At 46.6% G+C, this 18,333-nt stretch overlaps 1 protein-coding gene across 1 annotated transcript in view; it reads left to right on the top strand.

The window, feature by feature from the left end:
- Positions 1-18,333, top strand: part of FOXO3 (forkhead box O3) — an 85,686-nt gene that overhangs the window by 54,461 nt on the left and 12,892 nt on the right. The window contains exon 2 of the mRNA XM_001234495.7: positions 13,622-15,053. Coding sequence (XP_001234496.5) covers positions 13,622-15,019 — 1,398 coding nt within the window. The 3' untranslated portion in view covers positions 15,020-15,053. The remainder of the gene's footprint in view (positions 1-13,621; positions 15,054-18,333) is intronic.

Here is an 18,333-nt window from a genome sequence, read left to right as displayed (position 1 = left end):
AAAACACAGCTTGTGAGCAGCGGGCTGTTGAGGGGCTGAAAAGCATTAGGTGCCTTGCGCTTCTGCAGCATTGGAGGGAGTGTGCCCTGTTGCACGCAACTCAAAGGTTTCATGGCCTCCTGCCTTAATTGCTTCTGACATTCTTATGTGAGGGTGTTGGGATGTGGGGGGGCTGCTCCTCACTGTTCGTTAAAGAGGAGAAACCCAACCGCTGCGGCCCGTGCCGGCAGAGTGCCACCAGGACAGCAGCTGGTGGTGAGGGCAAGCTTCTGCAGGTGCAGGGAAACACAAGTCCCCCATCTGTTCCTCCCGCTTCCTGCCCCTGCTGCTGGCAGCGTGGCTGTTTGTCCTGCTGCAGCTTTCTGTGGCTGTGGCTGAGCGTCCTCAAGCAGGCTGAGAGGCTGGGCTGCCACCCAGTCACTGTGTGTTACTGGAGGGAATAGTCTCGACAGAGATGGGTTGCGCAGGGTCATCCTATTGTACTTGTGATGATGGCAATTCATAGTTGAAGCACCTGATTTGTTAACCTTATAAAAAGGTGCCATTAAATACTGTATTTAGCTTCTCAGGGGAAGCAGCCTAGTTTCTTTCTCATTTTCCTTTTCTCATTCCTGTTTTAACGTTAGTGACTCAGCTGTCACTCCACTTCCGAAGGACCACTGGGGTTACAACTGTGGTTGGATGGCACTGAGAACCCATTTCTGCTGAAAATAATTAATGTGGTCTATTTTCACCTCAAATGAAGCCTGATACAAAACTACTGGAAGGTTTTCATTAACTTTTGCAAGCTTTGAAACTTGCCTGTTGAAGAGATTGAAAGCCTTCGTGTGTCTGTCTGTCTGTCTCATTTTCCCATTTCAGTAAGGCAAAGTCCAGCAAAGATGTGCACACATCTAACCCGACATGTTGAGGGTGTTCTGGTTCAGGCCAGTAAAGCAGCTTACAGAGTATATGTTTACATACCTGCCAAAGGCTTTGTAGGTGAGAATCTCTTTGCAACAGGGTGCAGGGTTAGATCCTACGAGCAAAATGAGTTTCCACCAGCTCTGATAAAGGTGTCATTCCCCAGTGAGTAAACACTGTTAGTCCTAACCAAAAAGCAGCTGGGCTCAATTTGTGTGTTTCTTGATACTCCGTCTCTGCTAAGCTCTAGTCTGTGTATGAAAAAGGGGAAAAAGGCAGAATTTTGTGCTAGCTTGCTCTGTACTTTGTATATCAGCTCATATTATAAGTATTACTAGAGCTGTCATCATATGTGCACATGCACTCTGCTCAGGTGCCTGGTAGAAGATTATCTCCCTTTTCTGGAAAGAGGTTCAGATTGGATATCAGGAAAAGGTTCTTCACCAGAGGGTGGTCGGGCCCTTCACAGGCTGCCCAGGGCAGTGGGCACAGCCCCAAGCTGCCACAGTTCAAGGTGCATTTGGGCAACGATCTCAGACATAGGGTTTGAATTTTGGGTGGTCTGTGTGGAGCCAAGAGTTGGACTCGGTGGTCCTTGTGGGTACCTTCCCACTTGGGTTATTGTGTGATTCCAAGTATCCCTCATAAGCATTTGCCAATGCGCCTTTCTTCCTGTCCTCATCTGCTCGGCTGGTACTGGTTTCTTAGGTACCTTTATTATGAAAATGATACCTGGCATGCTTTGGAGGCCTGGCATTCTTGAGCTGTGAATAGCGTGAGTAGTGTCATAGAGCAAACACCAATGAACAACAGCACCATCATTCTTAGCATTGTCCTTTAAAATCCACCCATGCCTTGGCCATGTAGATGTTAAAAAAGAATTTATTTTCAGGGAAGGCAGCTCCACTAATCTAACTCACCATTTTCCCCCAAAGGCTGGCTGTGGCGCGTGTGCCCAACCAAGGCTGAGACCAGTTTTTTGGGGAAGTAGACACTGGCCTTCCCGCCTGGTGCTGTAAGGATCTGCAAGGTGATCTCAGAATGCATGCAGTTACCGCAACCCCAAGAAGCATGGAATTTGATTCAACAAGTCAGTACGTAAAATTTTCCAGCCCAACAGAAGTTTGTGAAGTGACACTGTCTTAGGGTGCTGAGAGGTTACTGTAGTAGGCGGTTGTTGCAGAAAGGCAACAGGTTACCTTGATGCTCATCCTGAAGGAGATGCAGGGCTGGTTTGTGCTAGCAAATAACCCCAAACCACTTGACTTTATATTCCATAGCATTTGTATTGAATTTAGACTTCTAGTCTGCCTGCAAAGTTTCAGATGCAGTTATCTTCTTCTTGTGGCAGCCCTTCCCACTCCAGGAGCTCAATCAGACTGCAAACTGTAGGGTGGGCGATTCTTGTCCTGGTACATCCTGAAAACATCAACTTGGCAAAAGAGGTCTCAAAACCCATTGCCCTCATGGCTCCACAGCTGTCTCTGAAGAATGGCCACACTTGCCTCCTAAATGATACAGTGCAGACGCCCTGACATTGACTTCAGGAGACATGACTCATGGGTGCAGGTTCAAATTGGGAACATGAAAGGCTGCACTCACCCTTCTGCTGTTAGGGCTCTGGTGTTGGGTGGGGAGCTCAGAAAGCATGGGGAAGTGCTGGAAAGTGTGGACGCTGCCTATTGTTAGGCTCAATATGTAGCACTGATGACTGGGGTTGTAGCAATGGCAGCAGTGGAGGTTTCTCAGAATAGGTAAATGTATTTAAAAAAGAAGAAGAAGAAGAAGAAGAGGCTATTATGTCTTTGCATTTACCTTGATTTTTAGGTTGATGGGATGGTGCTCTTGCCAGTTACGTGTGAAACAGGAATGTCCTGCTTGCTGTAGCAAAGGGCTGATTCACTGGCAGCATAATAGGTGTCATCTTCCCTTTTGTCAGCTCCTGAGGTGTATTTTGCCCCTGCCGTGAACAGAAAATAAATTAAAGAAATCCAGTAAAACCAGTAACGTGCAAGTCATCCAAGCGAGCTGTGGTTTGGTTCACGCTGTTCTTAAATAGAGCGAGATGAGGCTGAGATGCATCTGAGGGGTGGAAGGAGAGCTGAGAGTTAGCAAGGGCAGGCTCTGAGCAGCTCCCAAGATGCTGCCATACCCAAAGCAGGCACAGAGCCATGCCCAAGGTGGGTGAGGTGAATTAAATTTTTAAGATTCTCAAAAGATTTTCTCCATAGGGAAAAAATAAAAATGCTATCATCTGGAAGAATGCAGGCAGGGCACTGCGGTGTGGAAGCTGGAACCCTGTCCTGCTGCTCGAGTTTGTGGGCATGGCTGTTTTGAGGCTGGGTATCCCTGTCCCGATGCCATGCCTCCCCACTGGAAGTGAAGTGATAGAACAGGCTGAAGAGGAAGTGATGAAGTGAACCCATGTTGCTTTATGTATCTGAACTGGTGAGAAGATGGATGTTTTTGTCCACTCAGTTAATCTTAGGCGTGAGCTTAGTTTGTATCCGCAGAAGGTGAGTTTGTGGGATTTTTCAAATACAGAATCATAGAATTATACAATGGTTTGGGTTGGAAGGGGCCTTAGAGCCTACCCAACCCCCTGCCATGGGCAGGGCTGTCACCCACCAGCTCGGAAAATGAAAAGGTAAGGGGGACCGATGTGTTCTGCAGCTTATAGTTGGGATGAAATGAGAACCCGTGTCAGAATGCCTCAATAGGGAGACCGATGACTTGCTACTTTCAAAAGATACTAGGGTTTAATAGCTTCCACTATGCTCTGAGGAGCACTCGGGTCATATGTTTACTTGTAGCACCATGGCTGCCCAGTGCTGTGTTTGGGAAGAGAATACACCTTTTTTTTCCCCCTGCTCTGTTCCCGTGACTTAATTTGCACTCAGCCCAGCATTGTGGCAGGGAACTGCCCCCGGATCTGGGGACTGCAGCTCTGTGAGCCTGGCATCCCCATGGCTCACAAGGGCTTGTGCCCCACAGGGCAGGGTCAGACCCTTAGGTGGTCACCCACAGGAGCATCCCCAACCTGCTTGGTGCCTAGGGCTGTGGAGTGGGAGCCTTGGTCCCTTGCCATGCCGGCTGGAGTGCGTCGTATTTTAAAATGCACTTATTTGTTTTTTAATCTGATAATATCTTCTGGTTCAATAATAAACGAATTGCATACTTAAAATAGCGCAGGAGAGGGGTCCTGTTTCAGATTAGTCACATAACAGAGATGCCCAGGGCTGCTTTGGAGATAGTTTGAAGGCTTGTTTTTACGAGAAGGTCCTGTGTGCCTGTGCCAGCTATGGAAGGGCTTACTCGGGCCTGATCAAACTCGGGTCAGTCAGTGTATCAGATACATTCCTCTGTCAGTCGCATGTTAGCCATAACTGTCACCAGATTTGCAATAAAATAGCTGCAGCTCAGCACTTAGAATTAACACAGCCCATGCACGTAGTGATCCATCATTTCAGAGTCAGGCCACCTCAGAGCTGGCACTTTGTGGAGCCGCGTGCAGGGCGGTTAATGCACTTGAGTAAGGCAGGAGCCCTTGGAGGCTTTGCAACACAAATGTTGACCTTGCTCCTCTGCCACTGTGCAGTGGGATTTACTGGGAGTCCAATTGCATTTCCCAGGCCTAGAAAGTGTTAAAAAAAGCACATAGCCACAAAAAACTTCTCAAAACTTCACAGAAGGGTTGAAGTTGGCAGGGACCTCTGGGTCCATCTGGTCCAACCCCTGCCCAAGCAGAGGCACCCAAAGCAGGGTGTCCAGGCCCATGGCCAGGTGGCTTTTGGCACCACTACGTTTGTATAAATACAGACTTAGAATAGGTGAATCAGCATTGACAAGCTTTTGTCATCTTCCATGGGAAGCTACTATTTTTAGTGTATTTAGTGTATTATAAGCAGTAGCATCACTCACGTGTATGTATAAAGGCATGAAAGAATGCCCGTACATGTTTCTAAATAGTCAATGTATAGTAACGGCCATATGCTGCGAGTGAGCAAAAATAAAGCTTCAACACTCTGGCTTCCAAAACACTATATGAAGCTTTTGGTGGGATCTTTGCATCTAAGAAATGCAAAGCGGAGGGAAAATTTCTTCTTCTAGTCAAGAAAAACAAACCCAAAGACTTCAGGGTGCCAGCCTTGCAGTGAAATTGCATCGTTTCCATTGAGGTCTAACACAGTGACCGGTCAGGTTTGTGAAAGCTCTGCCACTAGCTTCAGGGCTGCTGGGTTGGGTGTGCAGTGAAAGCAGCAGCTATTTTTGTGAGAGTTTCCGCGTGGACGGTTTGGGTTGATGGGGTTTGAGTGCCAGCACATCTCTTGGGGCTCCTGGAGGAAAGGAGGAGAAACACCATGATTCCCCATCAGAGGTACTCTACAAATGCAGAGTGGTGCCCTTTCCAGAGTCACTACAGTGGGAATGTTTGAAGTTCTGGGGTCTGCCATTAAAGAAAAAGAGAGAAGAAAGATGTTACCAGCTGGCGCCACTGCTCCTGAGCAGAGATGGTAACTGTTTTGATCTGGCTCTGCGAAGATCCGGCTGTATGTGTTTATCCTGGCTTTTTTGTATGCAACTCCTTGAGTTAAAAGTCACTTAAAAAACAGTAAGTGGCAATGTTTTTTAGTTTTACTGGCTGTATTCGTGTCACAGTCAAGCCTGCACTGATGTGCCTTGGGATTTTCACAAATTCAGCACCTTGCACGATAATGCCTGAAAGTAAATTCCTGCTCTTAATTAAGTTCAGCCCTTTGATTGAGATTAATTGAGCTCCTGAATTTTGTGCAGACATGGTACAAAAGCAGGTGAAGAGGATGAGCAAGAAGGCTCTTGACAAGGTGCCTTCAGCCACTCCCGATGCTGCTGCGTGATGCTGGGTCCCTAAATTCCATAATGTGGAGAAGCATCCGCTTTGTGTATGGAGACAAATACTTATATATCAGCTTTGTATATGGAGTCAAATGCTTATGTATCAGCTTACATGGGTTGGGCTGCAGGAAGGGAATGTTCTGCCCAGCACTCCCAGAGAAAAAACAGCTGGGCAGGAGGTTGCTCAGGCAGCTTCAAATTTATAAAAATACACTTAAAAATATACAAACACATGCTGCATGGCCATTGCCGTTGCTCTTTATGAAGTTGGTTACACTTTTCATCCTCAGACCTTGCTCTTTCTTGGCAGCTACCAGCATTTTCCTCACTCCCTTGTTTCCCTCATCCCAGTGCCCAGTGGAAAAAAATAAACTGCCACCAGTGTGCTCAGCTCAAAGCAAAACAAATGTTATTTATTAGAGTTCTCCTGTGGTCTATAGACGTCTGACTATAAAATAACTGGAGATTTTTCTGCTAACTGGAAGTGTGATGCTCTGAGACAATTTCCAGGCAGAAGATATTTTCAGCTGAGCTTTATTTACGTCAGCATAGTGATTTGCAATATTAGTGTTTGCAAAGAGTGAGGCAGCAGTTGTTTTAATTAGACTTCTTTTTTTTTCTTTTTCTTTTAGCAAAAGCATTTAATGATGCTGTGACTAAGTTCCCTCAGCTCCACGTGTCGAGATGCCTTTTCCTTTGTAAGGGAAGGCTCCCACCTCCTTTGGGGGCATGCTGCCTGCCCTCAAGCAAGGGAACAGCCCCAGGTACGAGGCATGCATCCTCAGGGTTTGTTTTCCCTCCTATGATTGAGTTCTTCTCATATCATAATTTAGCACAGCGCAGAGTCCTTAGTTTGGATAAGGGGGAGATGTATGCATGCCTGCTTATCTGAGCATAGCACCTTTCAGAGTATAACTCTCCACTGGGCTTAGTGCTCTCCCAAGAAGCTCTGATGTCCCTCACTACCTCCAGATCTACTAGGAGGTGGGAGTGGGTACAGAGGATTCATTAGAGCAAGAGTCTCTTGTAGCAGTTCCCCTGCCATCGAGATCAAATACTCCTTTAAAGAGACAATGAGGAAGGGAATACCACAAAGCCACCCTTCGGATATCAGACTGATGTTTTGGGGGGGTCCTAAACCTGTGGGTTTGAGGTTTTTTCCCCTTCTCCAGCAGGAGGATATGCTTGATGACTCAGCTTCCTGGAAGTGCCCACTGAAGTTGTAGAGACTCCTTCATGAAGATCTTCAGAAGCCATCTGGATATGGGCCTGGGCAACCTGCTGTGGGTGTCCCTGCTGGAGTAGGGGTTGGGCCGGATGGGCACAGAGGTCCCCGCCAACATCTGATGCTGTGCAGTGTCAGGGCTGAGTTGGTGTCATCCCCACTTTCTCTCAGCACTCTCCATGCAGTGACCTCTGTGAGCCAGACAGAGGGCTGTGGGATGTCCTCTGTGTGACCCTGCTTCTGCCCAACATCAGCAGTGTGTGCAGGGTTGCCATGAAAACTCATAGGTGATACCAGATAGCAAGCATTGACAATGTTTGGGTGTCAGAAGTGATGCCACTTCTCGAGTGTAGTTTGCTTAATGCTATTTTTCCCTAGAACTTTCATAATTTAGGGAAAATACAACAAACCAAAATACACATTTGGTTTGTTTCATATTTGGCTTTGTATGGAAAACCAGACGATTAAAAGTTGTACATTGGTGCAACATGGCTGGGTGGATACTGTGGACAGACTTTCCTTATGTTTGAATTCTCAATTTCTCTGCATTTACGGAGCACTTTCACTACTTTATTATGTTGCATATTTATTTTTCTGGTTTGCAAAAACATATAGAAAAGGCAAGAAGTTCGGAGACGTCTTTGGGCTGGGGATGTTTAAGCACCTTGAGAAGAGCGTGCTGAGCCTTACAGGGCAATGTAGCAAAGGACTGTGTAGAACCAATAGAGGAGTACTGGCTGAAAGTCTCCTTGTCCAGACTCACAGATGCCTTTTGCCAAAAATTTCTATATAAATGCATACAGCAGCCAGTTTTAACTATTCATCATTTTGAAGTCTCTGTATCTGTTTTCTTCTTTACCCACAGCTGAAACTAATGGAGGGTTTTAAAGCAAGCAAAATGAAGCAAATGTTGAGTTACTTCATGGGAAGGCACAAGCGCTGGTCTGGTTGGATGGGCAAAATGTATTGATTAATCACAACCTTATATTTTAGTGACCACTGAATACGAAGAATGTAGTTTGGTTCATTTTGCTTTTCTTAAATAAATTTTTCTCAAATAGAAAATAACTAATTTTTGGTGAGGGTCCTCTGGAGGGTTATTTATCCCCAGAACAGATTTGTGCTACAGAGTTCTGAGGTTGGTGCTGAAGGCTGGAAACCAAAGTTAAAGGAGCAAGCGGGGCCATTGGAAAGCTTGCATTAAGCTGGAGTTGTTATTTCCATGGCTTCTCCCCAGTGGCGTTAGATTTGAGCCTTGCCCTACTGTGTGGTCACCAGACAACTTCATATGGTGAAGTCAGAGTGTTAAATATGTTTATAAAGTGTAAAATAAAGTATAGTTCTCCCAAGTGAGCATTAGCAGTGGTTACGGGTCCACAGATAGTGTTTGTTTTTCTCTCATCATTTCGCAGTATCCCAATTGTTAAAATAAACCACTGCTCTTGATTTGTAGAAGCGATCTTACAGTTTAGGAGCCTGTATCTGAAATAACAAATTAACTGCTCACTGCAGAACACCAAAATGAAAACAGCAGTGTGTAACTTGGACCCAGCAGCCACCAGCTGCACCTCATCTTGCTAATCTTCAGCAGGGGCTTTTAAGAGTTAAGTTACACAACTCTCTTTTTATTTTTAAAGTGAGTGGATTCCTTGTGGCGTTGTTGAGAATGATAAATTGATACCACATGTTGCTCCCAGACAAAAAAGACTCTGTGTTGCAGTGGAAGCACTTGCAGCTGGTGTCTGAGTTAATGGCCGGGCTCCACAAGGTAAACACAGTTTGGAAGAGGCTGAAGCAGACATGGGCAAGAGGAGCCGGGGGGGGATTTTCTCTGTTTTGAAGGCTTGAGCATTTGCTCTTTTGGCTTGGCCACAGTTGCGTGCTGAAATAACGCATGGCCTAAGCTTTTCCAAGAGACTCATTTATAAGTTTGCACCAAACCGGGTATTTGGCGCCTTGGAAATGTTTGAATGTCCTCTCAGGGAGCTTGTATGTTCATACTTGTACCAAAATGCCAAGAGAGATGTGTAATTAGGACATGGTAACTGATTTCATTTATTTTCATGAGCAGAAACATTGCTGATACCTTCAAGGAGTATTCACAAAATTGAGAGCAGCAGAGCTCAGTGTTGACCTTGGTCAACACTGCTGCCCCATGTGGCACAGGCTTTGGGAGAAGTAGCATCACCCCACATGTTGCTGCTCTGGCTCCTCAGCTGTGATGTGTTGCTAGTGAGACCCAGTGTGCTGGCTGGCCACCTCCTGGCCTGCCGTTTCACATCAGCACACAGGTTAGTGAGCACCATGAGGTGCACGGTGGAGAAAAGAGCTCAGTGAAGGGTGCAATGGAGAGGTGGTGGGCACGTCAGCACCCCTTCTCATAATGACTTCCTCTCAGGGCTTGGTGGCTTGGTTTCCTCACCCCAGAAGCTGTCTGGGGGAAGTCTCACCCCATGATCTCTCAGTGCCCATGGCAGAGAGGCCGAGGAGGGGCCCTGCCATCCTGCCCTCCTGCAGGCCTTACTGCCAACCCTTTCACCACCACCCACCCCAGTGGCACCATCACTCAGCTTTGTAATGCCTTTCCCTGACACTTTCCCCTTCTGCTGTGCCTGGATGTGCTCCACTCCACCCCACTGCCATCCCCTTCTCTAAACGTCCTGGTCCTCTCCCTTCCCCTTTCTGCTTGCTCTTCCCCCTCCATGTTCAGCTTCCTTCCTCCCCAGCAGGGACACTCCTGCCTGTCCATCTTCTCTTAGCCTTGCACACCACCTGACATCTGTCAGTGGCATGTAATACTCTGCACAGATGTATGGTTTTTTTTTAAATGGGAATTTGCAGTAACCTCTCAGCAGCTGGCAGCTGAGCATAGCCACATTGCCTTTGTGCAGCATCCTCTGCTCGCACCACATCTGCCCCATCTCATGTGTTCCTCTGTTCTGGGTCTTCCTCATCTTCAGGAACAATAACTCCTTTCTGCAGGACGCCTTCAAGAGGGGCTGGGACCCAGCTGGGCACCGTATGGTATGCTCTTGATCTTATCTGCAAGAATCACAGTCTTGGTAGGGCATGCAGCTTACTTCAAGTCGAGTATGAATAGTAACGCTAATAAAGGGAGGAGCTCATCATATTTCTTTTTTGCTCTGCTCTTGTACTGTCCTCATGTTGTAGCCATCATTGGTATCTGAGCTCTTTCCAAGGTGTCTGTGGCCTGGCTAGCATCTGTCCCATGTACATATGGTCTCCAGGACAGATTCATGGGCGTTCCTCTATAGATCTTTTAAAATTTGTTGTTGTATTTTGGCATGGAAAGACGTGTTTTGTTTCAGACATGGTGGCCTAATCTTTCTTCCAAATAATCTGGTGACAAATCCCCATTAATTTGAGCAGCAGCGGGTCCAAATCACAAACTGTACTTTCTCTGCTTCCAGAGTTCCTCTGTGGCTTGTCACAAGGTCACATTCCTAATGCACATCCCTGTGAGAAAAAGTCCCACAGCATTATCCTATATTTTAAGCAGTCATGAACACTCTCCGATGGTTCAGAAACAGGTAGAAAGCCCAATTATTTCCTTCCAGATCGCAGCCCGGTAGCCCAGCACAACAGCCTTCACTCCTGTGAGTTCTAAGTCTCAGTGGTTTCTCTATCAAAGTTCACATGTGGAAGGATAACAGGATCCAGCCGTAATTTGATTTGGCAGGGCACCCAACACATGGAGAAACCAAAAACTGTTGAGGTACTGTTGCTGAAGAGGTCAGCATGGGAGGCCGTACGAAAGAAGTGGGTTTTAAGGCAGTGTTTGAACAGAGGGTGGAGATGAGGTACACAGAAATAAATTGGCCCGTAATTATGCTTAAGCAAACAGTCTTCCTACAGGAGAAAAGTAAAGAAAAACAGAAGCTGGAGCATAAATGGCATATTGCATAATGTAAAGGAAAACAAGCTGCTTGGATTTTTCATAACCACCAATTTTCAGTGCAAAAGTATTATTACTCTTCTATTATTTTTTGTAATACCAACAGTGAGCGAAAAGATATTGTAATAAGAAAATTACACACGTGCATACATATGCACGCATAGAAGAGCCCTCATCCTGAAATGCTCTTCAGTTTCACGGTTTTACTAACTGACCACTTAGGATTTTGCCTGGTTTTAGGCCAGATGTTATAATGGTACAGCAGAAATTCATGTCATGAGAAGACCAGAGGTTGCACACTGTTAGCTGATGGCACTTGGCTGAGTGTTTTTATGTTTGAAGGTATGTGGGAGGCTGCACGTCCCACCTCAGGTGTTTCTTTTCTGTTTTCTGATATATATATATATATATATGTATGTATGTATGTATGTATTTTCATTTGTAGCTATCACTGTGCCTTTTATTCTTATATCCAGCATTTTTAGGTTGTGTGCATTACAGTGTTTGGTGAGGTGTTCTAGCTCTGGTTGTCGTAATCCTGCCACTGGGAGAGAGATCCCCATATTTTCACATACAGTTGCCACAATGGATGAATATAAAAGCTGCCTGCATTGAAGCAGTACAAACTGGAATATCGGGTAAGACTTAAAAACAACAGAAGAAAACAAAGTCAGCAGTCTCCAGGCGCTTGGGAAGAACCTGAGGAAATTAGCAGTGGTGCCTGGTTATTTGAAATTAGAAGCAGACTTCTGCGAGGCTCAAAATATCGTTTAAAATGTCAACAGCTAAACAATAAAAGGCTTTTTCTCTCCGTAGACTGAAGAACTATCATGCTGCACCCCAATCCAGCGTACTATAATGGCATTGTAGTCTCTTGGAAGTAGACGAGTTTACAGCTGAAACGCTAACCCAAACTTGTCTCGAGTACGTCTGCAAAGCCCAGTCTGCTGTTCTGTGCAAATGGTTTAAAACAAAGCAGTTGCTATTTTGAACTGTAGTCAATATGATTTCTCTTTTCATTAAGTGATAATCACAAATGCGTCTGCTGTCTGCGTGTGAGAAGAATTTCAGGCGTGTTTTCCATTTCACAATCTGACAAAAGCCACAACACTTAGCAGGGAAAAAGGCATCTTATACCGAGAAGAATGCTTTAAAAAAAAAGCTGGGCTGTTTTTCTTTATGCATCCAGTGTGTCTCCAGTTCACTTATGTCAAACATCCCTTTATCCCAGCGCTACAAGCATTGAGATGCTTGCGAATGATTTGTTGATTGACACATTCTTTGTCCATTTAAACCTGGAATTTCTTCAGTGCTTTGTAAATGAAGGATTCTTATGCCAGATGGATTGGCAGTGCTACGGTCCTGTTGACTTTATGCTTTTAAAGCATGCTGGTAGAACAAATGTAATTTTATCCTCTGTAGCTGGTATTTGCCAAAATTAAAAAAGAAAACAACCCAAGCTCGTGCATCTTTTTAAACTTGATCGTCTTTAACATACAGGAATAGCGTAACGCTTATGTCAGAAGGGTATGGCATCACTCCAAAAATCTTTGCCTTGCACATGGGGAAAAAAGTCCAATCCTCTGGAAGCATTCTCAGTAGCCAGTACTACTTGCGTGTCCTTTTCTGAGCTGTATTTTAAGCCCAATAGCAGTAGGATGAACAGAGCGAGATTTTCATTTCAGTTATTCTCTATAAATCTGGTGTAGTTTCATCAGGGTTACTGTGGGCTGGTTTTCTCTGCCACTTGTTTTGGGGTGGTTATCGCTGGTTTGAGCTGGTGTGGTTTTCAGACTGGGGATGTTGCTGACTTGAGCAAGGCTGCGAATGCACCTCCCCGTGTGCAACGTGGGGCGTACAACTGCGTGCAGCCTCATACAGCAGCTTACAGGGACAAGTGTATCGCTGTGTGCTGTGTCACATCACGTTTTGAAGACTCTGAGGATACCATAGTGGGGGGACAGCTGGCTGGCTGCTGTGGTACAGGCGTAATTCTGGTGCGTCTCATCGAGAGAGAAAGCACAGCTTATGCACAGTGTGCCCGTGGGAGAGGAGCAGCGGCACACGCAGTTTGCTCAAGAATTAGAATAAATACACAAACACACATGCTAATGAAGAATTAAAAAGACTTTTGCCAAGGCTGCAGTGAGTGTGACTACCGCTCCAGTCAGACTTCGGCAGTGAGTTTGCACGTTTTGTTTCACGGAGCTGATGGCAAGATTGCTGTTAACGTAGAGGTTTGTCCTGAGTTGAAAGGGGAGAAGTGCAGCTCCCTCAAGTCAGGTACTGTTGAGTGATTTAAGGGCACGAGCAGTGGCCTCTGGTTTCATCCATATCCCAGGAGAGGGGAGTTCTTGGCAAAGAGGAGCTAGACATTCTGTTCCCTTGTTGTGATGTTCCCAGCTGTCTCTTCCAGCTCCTTGCTAGCTCTCTTCCTTAGGAAGCAGCTCCTGGGGCCTAAGGGTAAGTAGCAGGAATGCCCAGCTAGTGCAGGCATGGCACTTGCTGAATAGCAGCATTCTGGAAAGGTGTTCTCATGCTCCAGCCTTCCCATTTCCATCACCCAAGAACCCACAGTGATGTCCAGGAGGGCCCAGCATTTTGATTCATGTCATTTTCTTGTGATGTTGGTGTCGTGATTGAGATTTGGGGTAGCAAAAGGAATGCTGGTCTTGACATGTTGTTTTCTTCCTTTCCTGCAGAATTCAATCCGGCACAACTTGTCGCTCCACAGCCGATTCATCAGGGTGCAGAACGAAGGCACTGGGAAGAGCTCCTGGTGGATGATCAATCCGGACGGTGGAAAAGTTGGCAAGGCGCCCCGGAGACGCGCCGTGTCCATGGACAACAGCAACAAGTACACAAAGAGCAGGGGGCGGGCGGCGAAGAAAAAGGCAGCCCTGCAGACTGCCCAGGAGGCGAGCGAGGACAGCCCTTCGCAGCTCTCCAAGTGGCCGGGGAGCCCGACTTCCCGCAGCAGTGACGAGCTGGATGCCTGGACAGATTTTCGCTCCCGGACAAATTCGAACGCCAGTACAATAAGTGGCCGCTTGTCACCGATTTTGGCGAGCACCGAGCTGGATGATGTTCAAGATGACGACGCTCCACTTTCTCCCATGCTGTACAGTAGTCCTTCGAGCTTGTCCCCCTCGGTAAACAAACCGTGCACTGTGGAGTTGCCTAGGTTGACTGATATGGCTGGGACAATGAATTTGAACGATGGACTGACAGATAACCTCATGGATGACCTCTTGGACAATATAACACTCCCTTCCTCCCAGCAGTCGCCCACGGGAGGGATGATGCAGAGAAGCTCCAGTTTTCCGTATGGTTCCAAAGGTTCAGGGCTGGGCTCCCCCTCGAGTAGTTTCAACAACGCTGTGTTTGGGCCATCGTCCCTGAATTCCCTCCGCCAGTCGCCCATGCAGACTATTCAGGAGAACAAGCAGGCTACCTTCTCTTCCATTTCTCATTACAACAACCAGACGCTGCAGGATCTGCTCGCCTCGGATGCACTTAGTCACAGCGATGTCATGATGACACAGTCTGACCCGCTTATGTCCCAGGCCAGCACAGCTGTGTCCGCCCAGAACTCCCGCAGGAATATAATGCTCCGCAATGACCCCATGATGTCGTTTGCTGCACAGTCCAGTCAGGGCGGCCTGGTCAACCAGAGCCTGCCCCATCACCAGCACCAGTCTCACAGCTCTCCTCTTAGCGGCAGCCGTGCCTTGTCCAATTCCATCAGTAACATAGGCTTGAATGACTCCAACAGCTTGGGATCCAAACATCAGCAGTCTCCTGTCAATCAGTCTATGCAAACACTTTCTGACCCTCTCTCAGGCTCCTCTTTGTATTCCTCTAGCATGAACCTTCCGGTCATGGGACACGAGAAATTCCCAAGTGACTTAGACCTGGATATTTTCAATGGGAGCTTGGAGTGTGACATGGAGTCCATCATCCGCAGTGAACTCATGGATGCAGATGGGCTGGATTTTAACTTTGATTCCCTCATCTCAGCACAGAACGTTGTCAGTCTGAATGTGGGGAACTTCACTGGTGCTAAACAGGCTTCATCACAGAGTTGGGTACCAGGCTGAAGGATCTTTGAGGACAGGGAAAATGGGCAAACAGGTCAGTGCCCTGTAGATGTGGTAAAATGCTTGGTTTTATTGGAGTTTGCACCAACCACTTAATTGTTAGCGCACACTAATAATACTAATTTGGCTTGCAATGGCTTGCTATGTTTTGGTATGCAACAGGCACAACCAAGAAAAGCTGGGAGGCGTGGAGGGAAATGAGGCTAAGCTATAAAAGCTGCTCAGCTGCAGCACGGTCAGCACGCATCTGATGCTGTGTCCCTCTTAATTTAGACATAAGAAATGTTAATGACAAATCAGGAAAACAAAGGTGGAATATTTGTGGCTTTTAGGAATCAGAGAGCTCCAGTTTGTCTTCTTTGAAGTCGCAACAGACGGATTCCTCACTGCAGCCAATGCCACACGTAGCCAAGCTGTGTTACATAGGGATGAGGCAGGGGCTCTGTGGTCAATGGAGAAATACTACTGCTGGGGAGAAGGAAGAGTTTGCAAGACGAGTGCTTGCACCAAGGATTAAGTGTATGTCACAGATCTGGGCTGAAATAGTTTGCTGCTGTGGTATAGTAACACAAGTGCAATTGCTTGACTTTATTTATTTATTGTATGTAATTCTTGCTTAAAAAAAAAAGTAGCAAATCAAGGAATTATATTTTGGAATAACAAAAGTAGGATCCTGGTCACAGGAACATCCTGTTTCAAGTGCTGGAACCATGCAAAAATGGTTGGTACCCCACAAGACCAGAGTAGGTATCATTTCCTTTTGGACTTCGCCAAGAGCATATCTCTAGGTTTGGGTTCTGACATAGGTGCTTTTCAAATGTTAGCTTCCTCACATTGTTTTCCTCCAGATTGCTGTGGTTTTTTTTCAGTACTTATCTGCAAGTGGGGGCATCTGAGCCTGTAAACATTGTTTCTGCCATCCTTTGTGATTCTGCGGGTTCCCACCCATACATCTCTGCCTGCTTAGGCACACATCCACTGACTCGCAGAATAGGTTCCATACAAAGTGCCCTTTCTCCTTTGTTTGTTTATTAGTATAAGGGAGTAGATTTCAAAATATAGTAGGCTAAAAGGTTGGCTATAAAGTATTGAAAGTATTCTGCAAACTTCAGAACAGGGTGCAGAGTATCATTCATTCAGGCATTCATTCATTTTGCAGCTTACTTCCAACTTTCTTATTTTCTGGGGGAGGGATGGAAAGAAGGAATCCATGTCTTTTGACTTTGCTAGTGGGTGACCCTTTAATCTTTAATTTAGAGTTTTCATCCTTTGCTTCGCAGTTAAATGTTCCGGGGGAAGCTTTGCAGTATGTGAATAGCAGCGGTGAGCCTCCTGAATATCTCCCTATGTTTATAAAGGACCCCCAGAATGTGTGCTGATCTGCTGGCTGTAAGGGAGAACAAAACTGCTCAGGACTCCTTGCTGTAGCCAGTCTGCAAAGCTTCCTTGCTCCAGTGGAGCCAGTGGTTTGTTCAGTACTTTCTCTTCCAGGCAAATGATTTCCTCTGATTCTTTCACATCACTCTGGAAAGGAGAGCGTTGCAGGGTGACATTGAGAGATGGGCTGCAGCGATGGGCTGCAGAGGATGCTACATTCCACTGACCATGCATTGTGGCAAGGATAGGGTGCCAGCTGAGTTCTGCTGTTTTTTCACTTCCAGTGCTTGACCATTTAAGAAAGAAAAGGGGAAAAAAAGAAAAGTGATTCGTGAACCATGAAGCAGAACTTCGCGTCAGGTCACCTTTGTTGTCTCCTCCTCCAAGTGCATGAGCGGTGGGAATTTAGAAACCCATTTTCGTCCGAGGTTAAGCATCCAGCAGTAAAATATGCTTAAAAAAGAGACGTTATTGATAGCTTTGTGTGACACACAATAAGGCAGCCTCCTGTTTCAGTACAATCATGCGCTGTGTGTAGATAGAAGGTGGTGGGGAGACCCAGAAGCAGGAGGGAGGTGCAGTATCGGCTACCTCCTCGCAGCAGCTCCCCACTGCCTCTTGACTCTGTCCTGTGCCACGCAGGGAGAGCATGGCCAACCCAGTCCTTCCCAGGGTGTGCCTTAGAGGAGAGGAACCCATACATCCATCTGTGGGTGAGAAGCCTCATTTTGGGGGATGAAGTTATTAAGGAGATGGCTCTCCTCTATGAATTATTGACCAGTCATCTGTGGAAGCCTCTTTCTCTCTCTTTAAAAGAAAATCAACTACATTCTGTTCACTGGGGAAGGCAAAGGCCTATGCAGACTATGCCACCGTGATGAGTTAGGTGTCTGTAGCCATTGGCTGCACATAAGCCTTGGCATGTTCACCAGCTCCCACTGTGGGAGTCCACTCCCACTGGCTCTTTGCCTGCAAGGCTCACCATTTCCAGCCTTTCAGCAGGCCCTCATTGGTGCTCATAACTGAATTTGGTTGGTTGGTTTTTCCTCTTGCACGAAAGAAAAGAGAAATCAATATACTTTTGTTTGTACCTTATTCACGCAGCAATAATTCCCCCCGGTTAAGCTAGTTGAGACCTCTGTTCCCCCACCTGCACTTACTTCCCAAGAGCACTGCATCTGCCCTCCACCCACACAGATAATCATTGGGTTGTTCTTTCTGCTTGCTTGTCAACACACGAATCACAGAATCATAGGGGCTTGGAAGGGACCGCTGGAGGTCATCTAGTCGCTATTCCCTAATACCTCGTGTTTTTACATCCCGTTCTGCTAGTGTTACCATCACGTGGTGCTTAGCTCCACGTCCCTCTCAGCCAGTGGAGCTGAAGGGACTTGGTGTTTGCTAAGAGCAACCTCAAGCAAACTGATGGGGAGGGCAAAGGGGGAGTTTCACAGCAGCCTGGAATGTCATGAGCTAGTGATCAGCGATCCCTTTAGCAGCATCTCCTGTGGCGTCAGAACTCCCCAAAGAAGCTGTATTTACCTCCATTCCTTCAGTGATCCAGCTTACAAGAGAGCCCCACAGCCAGCAGTGCTGCCAGGGCTTGGAAGGAGTGCAGGGCGGCTCCATGCAAGTAGGGCAGGAACTTCTTGAGCTGGTTTTGCTGCCTGCAAAACTCATCGAGCTGCATCTTCTGGGAGAGGTTTTAATGTGCCATTTAGCTGGATCCCTCTGGGCACTGCAGCAGAGTTGTGCTGAAGCCACGCTGACTTGTTTGGAAATAGAAGCAAAATACAGCACACAGCATTTAGAGGCACTTGTTCAACCCAAGCATCACTGAAGTCCCAAGCCATCTTACTCTGGCAGTACAACACGCAAGCCACTTAATAGAAATGTCCTGAATTTGTTCGCAGAATTTGGTGGTTAACATCTCGGAT

This window comes from Gallus gallus, chromosome 3 (assembly GCF_016699485.2).
Source record: "Gallus gallus isolate bGalGal1 chromosome 3, bGalGal1.mat.broiler.GRCg7b, whole genome shotgun sequence".
NCBI lineage: Eukaryota > Metazoa > Chordata > Aves > Galliformes > Phasianidae > Gallus > Gallus gallus.
The sequence above is the reverse complement of the archived record's forward strand: the minus strand, read 5'-3'. Positions and strand labels throughout refer to the sequence as shown.